Consider the following 11,409-nt stretch of genomic DNA (forward strand, 5'->3'; position numbering starts at 1 on the left):
GTTCTTATGCTTTAATATATATTTTTCATCTATCCAAGTCTATATGGTTTTGAACATTTTGTGACATGTTCTAATCCTTATTAAATTTTTCAACAATACATGTATATAATAATTAAGCGAGGTCACTCAAAAATTTCAAATATTTTAACCCAACAATTTAATAATGGAACTGCAATAATCTGTAGCAAGAAGTGAGTTGATAACTTTACAGGTTTTCTGTATTGTGAAGGTAACTATTTTTAAACTTTTAAAATAAGGGGCAGGAAGTGAAAAATAAAATTCCTTAATTTCATTAGTACCAAAATATTATAATTTGAAAAACATTGGTCTAGTGGTTTATAAAATATTGCATGCAAAATTCATAAAATTGCTGATTCGAATTAATGAAGGACTATAACTCTTGCTATCAAACTTGACCACTATCATTCATCAGTAACAACATAAACAATTTTGATACAAATGTTTTCAATGGTTTCTGCTTTATTGCATGAAAACCATAATAAATTGCTATTTTGAGATCAATCAAGGACCATACCGCCTCCACATCATTAGTGCAAACTGACAATTTCTCACTTGACCTACATTAGTCATCTGTAACAGTACATATACTTAATTGGTTGAATGGTTCATATTTATTTAGGAAACAACTTGAAACCCACCAACTGCCTTTTGATAGTTATCTTTATATTAATATTCAAACTTTCATGACAATGTATGTTTTATCAACTCAGTTAATGGTGGGGTTCCATTGCTAAGTTTTTAGTTAAGTGTACCATTGTTTGTCTGTTTGTCTTTTTTTCTTTTTTATGATGTTGTCAGTTTATGAGTTTGAATATCTCTCTAGTATCTTTTGTCCCTCTTTTATAAAGTAAACAGTGTGTTTTGTGATACATTTCATATAAGACTTACCATTCCTTTGTTTAGGTTTTTCTCTATACAATGGTAGGCATGAGGAGGATTTTCATTCTGTAATAAAATCATAGCCACTAGTACATTTATATCTTTATATGTCTAGGCTTAATTTCTATTCATGTTTCACATTGTAGTAAAATTTTGCATGATATACACTTGATTAAAAAAAAAAAATAATCCTATAATCATAGAATTTTTTTATAAGTTACAAGAGATTCAATTTGACAAAGTGTTCATTCATTTTTGTATTACTCATTTAATTGGATTAATAATTATTCATTGAATACTAATTTCAGCAGGTTTCATAGATGCAGAAGAACATGGAATTCAAATGTTCAACCAAATGCCAAATTTTCTATAAGTCGGGTATGTAAAGATTGGCAAAACCATGAAATCAAATATTCAAGAAAATGCAACGTTTTAGGAATCGAGGTAAATTGATACCCATGAAAACAAGTGAATCCACAGTACTTTGTTTCTTCTTTTGGAGTATTTTCATTGATAATCAACAATGAAGTACATGTAGGATGATTCTACATAAGATTTATGTGTATTTGACAAATACCTTATTTGACAGAATGACACATATATCAACGACAGATAGTGTATCACTAGCAGCTTCTTCCTTAGCTCTTCGGAATGTGATATATATCCTTCCATTATTAGAATTATTGACATTAGCAGGGCTACCCCAGGCTGTGGTATGACAAACCTCACATCCAGGCATTAATCTCTCCTTTCCTTCATACAAAACCCTTTAAAAATGATTAACAAATAACAATTAAAAGTCACACATATGATTATTTTTCATGAACAGTGTCAAGGGATTCATCTTTAACATGTAAAAAAAGTAGAAAAAAAACAACAAGAAAAAACATTTTCTACTATGCAATAGCCAAACAATGTAGACCTATGATGTGAAGTTAGGTGGTTATTATTTCACACAAATATTATCACAATCTTAACCCAAATTTCTAGTGTTAATACTATATGCAAGGCAATCCTTAACAATTAATACAATATAAAAGTGTTGAGGGACTAACAAAGTAATTACTTTATAAGACACATCACTCAATTGGACTCTCACAATGTAACAACTAATAGACAATATTCATATATTAAATAATTCAAGTTTCTAATGTATGCTTTTCAATGATAACCTTACCCGACATCAATAAGTGGCGGTTTCTCTCTACTTCGTCTGTAACAAATGTACAATTCATGGCACCGTATACTTCCATGATTTAGGTCTGCAGGAAACCCAGATGAAGTCTTAGCTATACATGTATAATTCTTTGGCAATTTCTCTCCTAATGACTTGTTAATAATACAAATATCAGTGATAGGATCTTGTTTGTACGATGATTTTATGGCGGCTTCATTTGATATTTCCTCTAGAGGAAGTGGATTGTCGGGAAGCCCAACTACCACAAAATAATCTGCCACTCTTCTCTCATCCATATCTACAATTAAAAATAATTTGTCATTGATTTCTGTCTGTCATGTTGGTTTTTAGCTTTACCTGGCATAAATCAGGCTTTTTTTATTGTTTACGTACATCAAAGTGATTTGGACTCTTGTGGAAAGTTGTCTCATTGGCAATCATACAATAAATCCTAATTTTCATATTTTAAAATATATATGAAACTTGTATGCCATACTGTAAATGACTTATTTATCTATTTTCTCATCAAGTGTAATATTTACTGCTACAACCCAAGTGTATTAATCACTGTTTTTCAGCCACCTACACAAACTTGGATGATTTTTTTTTATTGGAACTAATTAATATAATTTGTGGCAAAGATCATGATGTAAAACACAGACTTTCTCAGAGAAACTGACCCATTTATCCTATATTGATAAATCTAAGTCTAAGGAGATAGCTGTATTACATTCTAAGCTCCAACAGCATCAATTGGTGATTTGATGGTTGCAAATTAACTTTACTGGGGATGCATTAGCATTACATATAAAATCTGCCATACGTTGTCTGTGCTTGAGCATACAGTTGTCTGTGCATGAGCATACAGTTTCATAGCATAAATTGTGAATTGATGCTATGAAAATTGGTGATGTTCATCATGTTCATAGTCCAGATCCTGTCTTTGAACCTTTTTACATCCTTTCTCAATTACTAGATTTTAGATAATGGTCACTACTTCATGTATAAATAACTACTTATATTAATACATTTAGTCAAAAAGGCACAGTTTTTTTTCATGTTTGAATTAAAAAAAAAGGTGAAGAAGGTTTTTTTTTCACTATCATTGATCTAGAGTACATTTACACAGTAACTAATTCTTAAATTTGAACTAAAATCCTTCACCTAGTAAATGACTAATCAATACTTGTGTACCCACATATGGGTGTTGACAACACTGACTGCTAAGATGCTTTTAAGAAATAATTATCTTTTAGAATATTTTTATCTTTTCATTAGTACTTGGCCATTACAATTTCTATTTTCACATTAAAGATCAATTTATAACTTAGTGCCTACCATTTTATTTTTTTTAAACTAATGTAAAATGAAAGATATATGAAAACAAATGACCTACCTACAAAATGTACTTGAATGACTTTTCACAACTTTAATTTAGTTAAAAGCAAACATTATATTTTTTTAATCCTATATTTTTGTCAAATGCCTAGTTTTGATTGTGTACTTAGGTGTACATGTGTGTACCTCTTAACAACAATGCTATGCATTATGTAACATATAATAAATTGTCTACCATCAGGCTTAACAAATTTACAGAAAATTTATAACAAGACTAAAAATTTACACATTTATTATGACGGGTTTTTTTTAAAGATTAGTTATATTTCCTGTTATTTGATTGATTTTTGGGGCAATTTATAAAGAAATTATATGCACCAAGCTGTGGAAAATTGTCCTTCTGATCTATATCATGAAAATATTGGATTATTAGTTAATCCTAAGTGTCATTTTCATCATGATGGCCTTATTTAATTTTATAAAAGCAGAAAATGGCTTACCCTCTATGTGACCTTACTTAATAATAAATACTTGTAGCTATAGTTATTAGTTGCATAAAATGTAAGTAAGGAACTGATACCAGTTTATCTCGCATATTACTTATATAATTACCTCACTCATTACATAAGTATCTTCAATTTACAGTTATCTAAAACCAGACCAAAAAAACTTAATTCTGGTAAAAAAAATCAATTGTTCCAATAAATTAAATCATAACTAAACAAAATTACCATAATTCATTGATTACTACGAAAACTGATTTGTACTGTTTACCATCATAAATCAATATTTTCAGTACTGAATTTGACAGCCAATTTAACTTGATTTAACAACTAAATATTAAAACAAAGTCTAGCTACTTGATTGCCCCTTTGAAAATCTGAGCTGCACATCCTTATTACATTTGTATTAAGATAGAGTTGAAGCTTAGATTAAATTTAAGATCATACATCCTGTAAAATGTTCAAACACTTTCATAAGAGCCTTTATTGGTCAAAACATTTGGGAATAATCTAAAGCTTTTGTGGTACTGAACAGGGGGGAAATAATCGCATTTGTCAATGAGCAATTAAAATTCCATTAGATCAGTATTTCAAAACTTGAACATATTAGGGTAACTCTATTGTATTGTATTTTGATAGTTTGATAAATAGATGAAACTGAGATATTTCCTGTTGCATTTAAATTTCAATGAAAATTTTGAATTTCTTTTTTTTTTAACAAATAAATATTATTAAGAGTTCTTTTGTATTTATGAAAGTACATAAAAATATGTTAGTATTTATACATGTATTATAAAAAGTCTTGTATAACCATATATGCATGATAACATCTACAGAACTACTAAAAGTATATGGTTAACTAATTAATTAGCAATCAGGGCTCACGCTACCAGGCGACTTGGGCGAAGAAGTCGCTTTCCCGACCGTCACTTCGCTTTCCCCGACCCCCAAAAGCGAAGACAAGTCGTCCTGTTGTTTACGATACTCGCTTCCGTCATCGGACATTTTCAATGAAATGAGGTTGAAGCATCGTTTTCTGCAGTGTGTAGCAAGTTATTTGATAAAAATACAACTTTTTATCACTTGGTGCACTTCCGGAAGTTCCGGTGCTTGTTACTCGAAAACGTACTTCAACCTAACTTTCGGCTGCAAATTAAGTTTGTTACTTCATTTAAACTTGATAAAAGTTGCCCCCAGTAAATGTTCAATCCATTCATTGCATTAAAAACGTCATGATCCTTTTCAAATAACTTGTCAAACATCGTTTATTTTTGTAAATTTTCTTGCAATCGTCCGCCATTGTCCAATTTCTTAACTACAGATCGGAAACGGACCAACTATGACCGAAATCCGTATTTTTACAAAAATTACTACAGACACACGGATGGAACAGCTGACAGAAGAATATTGATCCCAAAAGAAAAAATAACGCATTCCACACGCATTAAAAGACTTTTGGTTACATCTAAATAAACTCATCATTGATTGGTGTATATAATTCCCTATAATTTATATGGATTATGGTAAACTATTGTAAAGTTGCTTAACTCTTAGACTATTACACTAATATCAATATATTATGGCCCAGCTTACCTTTATATATCTTTTGATGAGAAACACTGATTTCATACACTAGATAGTTTTTAATTTAATTGTAATTGATATATTATAAATTCTTTACCTTTTTAAAAAAAAAAAAAAAAATCTAGTGCTAGACATTTAGTTGGTAATTTCTCACAAGGACCATAGTAAAATTTAAACAACTTTTAATTTGAAATGTTACTTTAATTGAATACTCAGATATGAATTGAACAATATAAATAGAACATTATTTACAAATGACCTTTTATACTACAGTAAAATCCAAACATTGTAGCGCACCGCGCGAATGAGCACTTCTCCCTATCAGTTTCAAAAAGAGAAGTCACTTTTCCCTATAATTCTGAAGTAGTGTGAGCCCTGGCAATATGGTAAATATGCAAGTATTCTAAAAGTCACACAAGGCAAACTTCAACTTTTAAGCAATACCAAATTAAAACTTCGTTTGTCAGATCCACAGCATATTAAGAAAAGTCAGTAAGAAAAACCCCTCGTTCAGTACAGGTCCTCCATCATCATGTCAAAATAAACGATACAATTTTTTCAATGTTTTGTTTGAATTTTTCCTTTAAAAGTTGCTCAATACTACAAATACTATATTTTTCAATTGATTACATTAAAGCTATGTGTAAAACTCACCAGTTTCAGAAAGGACAATACATCACTATTAAGGAACTGTCATTCTATTAAGAATTTCCATCAGCTTTCAAATAATCCTAATTGATCTATTTCTTCCTACATTGTGCATTTACACAAAGGTCAATATATCTGCAAAGAGAACGAACACGAAACAATTCATCAATTTCTAATTACAATTTAGAATACATGAAATTAGAGTGAAATCAATGTGTATTTTTAGAATTACCTACATGGTTATGATGCTACTTCAAATGTATCCATTTAAAACCTTGAAACCGTGACAATTGCAAACTACATTCTACATTAATGTATTCACTGTATTAAAATGAAACAAAATTCTAAAAGACTTTCCTAGTTTTTTAAATAGACTTTTGTCTCCTAAAGACATAATACTTGTAATTGGAATTCACCTATTACATGTATTATCATGCTGATTTTTCACCTTGTGACAATTACCTGTAAAATCTATAAAATGAAGATATTTTTTTTCGCGAAAATGGATAAGAAAAGAGATGATAAATAATGTGTTGACAAGGAATTGATTGATACTGTACATAATCTACAATAATAGATATTGATTCACTTACACATCTGTTATAACTTAGTCTTATGCTATATTTTGTAATGTAAACTCTGATTGGATAATGTTAAAATTTAAAAGCCTAAATTCCATCATTGAGGTACAATGACTAAAATATTTTTTTTCTTTTTTCTTTGCATACATATGATCTCATATTATAATATATATTTTCTTAACATTTGTAGTTATTTGTGAATAATAATATTGCATAAAGTTTTTAAGTTATTAAAAGACAGATCAAAACACACAAACTAGCATTGTCCAATTTCAAACCATTTTTAATACAATCAAATATAATTTAAGTTATCAAAATTCAGTATACTGATAGTATTGCCTTGGTGAGGTGGAATTGTAGGAGAGATGTAATATCCGGAATCCAAAAATATTTTCTCCAGGAAGATTTGCTATAGACATGATAGAATCTAATTTTCATATTGCTTTGCATGATATATTTTGCATGTATCTACTATTGATATATAATATTTTATACTGTCAATATAATCTAAGTAAAATAAATCAATTTAAATAAATAAGCTAAAACAACATGTCAGGTACATGTAGGACATACATGAACAGGACTTTGTAAACACGAGAGTGCATACACTGAAATGTCTCGGCTGCTTTAAATTTCCCGAATATTGATATGTTTAAAGTCTCAATATTTTTACATCAAGCATCACATAAATCAATCTTTTTAGAAATGCAAGCAAGACAGATCAAGGTCGTATATATCCTGACAGACAGGCATGTACCAGGGTTCTTGCTAAGAATTTTTGAAGGCAAGTCCAGGGACTCATCATTTTTAGTCATGATGAGTCCAACAGCAAGAAGAAAATATTTTATCGCAATATAATGTAATATTTTAGTCTCCATTTCCTAACAGAGCAATGAAATGACATTAAATTCAGATCACTTTTAAACTTTTGCTATAAAATGATGATATTTGTTTTTAACTGTGTTCAGTTTATACAAAATATTTTAATCTTGATGCATCTGTGGACTCACCAGTTTTGAAAATGGTGAGTCCAGACAGATTTTGATGAGCCCAGGACTCATGGACTCACCTTAGTGAGAATCCTGATGTACACCTTAAAATCATTCCATGCACCTATTTTAGTATTATAGTTGACCTATTGCTTATGCAGTGATTTTGCTAGCGCTCGTCACTTTCGTATTTTACGAAAAGGTTTTCGAAATGACGAAAATATTTCACATCAATTTCGTCACTTAAATTTGGAAAGTGTAAAAATATTTACACATCAAATTACTTGAATTCTACCTGTCTTTATGTTTCTGACAAGTTTATGACCCTCAGGTAATTAACGTTTACCAAAGGTGTTAAAAGTTGTGATGACAAGTAATCCGCCTATCGCCAATCAGATGGGTCACTAATCCCTTAATTATTATTATAAAACCTCATAAATGACCATCATAATAATCTATTTAAGTTAAATCAGTCAGTCAGCATTTCATTTTAATCATTTCTCACAATTCTGTCGTATTTTAGTCATTTGAACAAAATTGATAATCTTCCCGGACATTTCAACTTTATTTTAATTTCAATATTTCCCTTACGATCATAATTTGCAGTTTGCTTGTCGTAGTTTCGTCATTTTAACGTATTTTAGTCATACTTTATATAAATATTCATCAAAAACTTTCGACAACTTCGATTAAAAAGAATGAACTTTATTCAAAACGTAAATATTTTCACTTGCAAACAGGTGCTTCCTGTTCTATGTATTGCGCATGCGTAAAAGTTTGTAGATGAATCCGGTTTTATTCTAAAATTATTATTCAATTGTCACTTCCTGCTTTCATTTCATTTCGTTTAAAAATCGAAAGTAAACGTGATCTACAGTCATTAGAATCGTCACATTAAGTATAGATGCAGATCCTTCTATCAAATATTAAAGAAATTGATTCCAAATAGATATTCAAACGTATTTTCAAGGATATAAATGATTGTGAAGTGAAAAAGTTGTTACAAGTTCATTTGTGCAGTGGTTTAAAAAATAGAGGCACCCAACTTTTGTTTAGGGGTGTGCCCTGAAAATAACTGAAGTGAAGTTGTGAACCATATTACCAGATCCCTGTTCTTATCTTCATATATTAGCATCACGTCAGTCAATTCATTCAATATTGCCAATAACTGCCTACATTAGCAATTCTAAAGTCTTCAAAGATCCTAGACTAGTCCTTGAAGGACTTGGACATATATGTATAGCTAGTTTGATAAACATCCTAGACCCCTTGCTATTATAAAAAATAAGGCTGATTTTTATCACGCGCAAAAGTGACTAAAGCCCTCAAAATCCTAGCTGAAACCCTGCTTACAAAATGTATGACAATTGATATACAGATCAAAACACACAAACTAACAAGACTACCATTGACCATTTCAATGAACTATGAAAAGGAGGTCACAGTCAGATGAACCATGCCAGACAGAATTGTACGACTTACAATCTTTCAGTACACCAAAAATAGTGGTCGGACCTAATAATTGAAATTTTGAATTTACAAGACTTAAAACAATTGTTATTAGAGGTAGTATAAAGATAACCATGAATTAACGTCCGGGAAACTATTTAAATATTTTTTGTAAATATTGTTTTGGTTTATTGGTGTTTTACAGCACAGTTAGCTGTTTCATGGCAGTCACCCATTGGTGCAAAGATCTACATGTATAGTGCTCGTAGAGAACCATTTGGCAGGAAAATTAACAATCCTTGTAAAATTTTGGAAGGCTCCAACCAATGAAAGTTATGAAACATCTGGAGAGATGTACATATCCTGGTACCCCCAAAATTTTAACATTCCCTAAGTAAATAAGAATAATATGTTTTTTTTTCTTCAAAATACAAGTTTTTTTCTTAAAATTCCAGTGTCGAGAGATTTGAATTCTGGCAGCTTGGATTTCAAGCTTAATATACAATGTACACCTCAATAATTTAAAGTATACAGTCGCTGTCCTGTGCAATTGTTTTCAAATATGTAATTTATTAAGATAATAAATACTGTGTTTTACATGTTTTAAGAGGGTGTGTATACATAGTATGCATTTAGCCAAAAAAAAGCTTATCTTCACTTTGGCCTTCAAACAATTGCATACAAATTAGCAAATTAAATTAAACAGATATTGTTTAAAACATATAAGAAAAATCTCCACTTCATGCAGCTTGTAAAATAAAATAAAATATGATACTAACTAGATATAGGAAGATGTGGTGTGAGTGCCAATGAGACAACTCTCCATCCAAATAACAATTTAAAAAGTAAACCATTATAGGTTAAAGTACGGCCTTCAACACGGAGCCTTGGCTCACACCGAACAACTAGTATGTATATAAAGTAAAAAAACAAAATACAGAAATCTGGTGAGAATTCTAAATGGAAATACCCTAAGCAAATGGTAAAGTCAAAAGCTCAAACACATCAAAGCAATAGTTAACGATGGTCATATTCCTGACTCAGTTTGATCTAAACCTCTCACTTGTATGATTATTTTATGCAACTATCTGATAGTTGCATGAAATTCCATTATATTGACAACAATGTGTGAACAAATCAAACAGAAATGATAGGTAAAAATATCAAAAATAGTGGTACAGCACTGAGCGTAAATTACATGTAATCATCAGAATATGTAGTAAATTACATGTAATCATCAGAATATGTAGTACATAATTTGACATTGTAATTTGTAGAACTTTCACGACAGCATGTTCAGTAGGTCATTAAAATATATGTATATATAAATCTAATCTTACTTTCAATACTTCACAAATAAAATGGGAAATCCCAATTTAATATAATTTGGAGGTTGGAAATTTGCCAAATATAACCAAAACAAAAGGGAGGCACTTTGGAAACATGTGTACATATGCATCACCCCTACCAACTGCGATGTACGAAAATTTCAATTACGAAGAGGAAATAGCATTGCACATTTATTAAGAGTAACTAACTTAAGTTAATGAGATATATTGTTTTTATGAAACTGCCTCTACGAGTTGTCTTTAGCTCGCAGCATCCCCAACAGTGGCAACAGATTTTCGCAGTTCTCGATCGACAATAGAGCAATGAGAAATGATTGCAAAATTAGTAAGCAAGCAACATGCGACTAGGGCCTTATGAGAACCGATACAAGATGTGAGAACAAACAGTTAACGTAAAACAACACAGGCATGCAGGTGAGGTTGACTCACAGTATTTACTGCTAGCAAATCAACACATAGCCACCATTTTGAATAAATATTCTTCCGCAGAATTATATATTTCATACAATGTGAATCCAATTGCAAAAGAAATTTAAAAATATCAGATAATATATTGAAATAATTTTCCTTTTATCTCATAATGATAATATATTAGAAAATATGTCTCGTATTGAATCATTACATATAATGCTTAGAACTACTTTTTTGTAGATAATACGTCTCCCTGAGTTCACCTCCTTTTTTCTTAAGAAAGTGTGGACACAGACATGTGTTGTCTGATGGGCGATTTTGATATAAGTCTCACTAAAAATCCACTCCCTTACAAATCGTTGTCATTTCTATAAATTGATAAAAATTAAGAAGCTATTGAAAGTATGACCTTGACTAAGTAAAAATCACAAAAATACATCTCCGAGGAAAATTCAAAACGGAAAGTCTGTAATCAAACAG

General features: G+C 30.3%; 1 protein-coding gene across 2 annotated transcripts in view; it reads right to left on the minus strand.

Moving 5' to 3' along the window:
* LOC134715015 (C-myc promoter-binding protein-like) overlaps positions 1–10,995 on the minus strand; it is a 49,607-nt gene extending 38,612 nt beyond the window's left edge. For both annotated transcript variants that reach the window (XM_063576845.1, XM_063576844.1), the window contains exons 1-5: positions 10,948–10,995; positions 6,157–6,285; positions 2,078–2,375; positions 1,478–1,667; positions 910–966 (exon numbers count right to left, since the gene is read on the minus strand). In XM_063576845.1, the coding sequence (XP_063432915.1) occupies positions 910–966; positions 1,478–1,667; positions 2,078–2,373 (543 nt within the window). In that variant the 5' untranslated portion in view covers positions 2,374–2,375; positions 6,157–6,285; positions 10,948–10,995. The remainder of the gene's footprint in view (positions 1–909; positions 967–1,477; positions 1,668–2,077; positions 2,376–6,156; positions 6,286–10,947) is intronic.
* Between the last annotated feature and the right edge of the window lie 414 nt (positions 10,996–11,409).

The sequence above is a fragment of the Mytilus trossulus genome, chromosome 4, assembly GCF_036588685.1.
Source record: "Mytilus trossulus isolate FHL-02 chromosome 4, PNRI_Mtr1.1.1.hap1, whole genome shotgun sequence".
NCBI lineage: Eukaryota > Metazoa > Mollusca > Bivalvia > Mytilida > Mytilidae > Mytilus > Mytilus trossulus.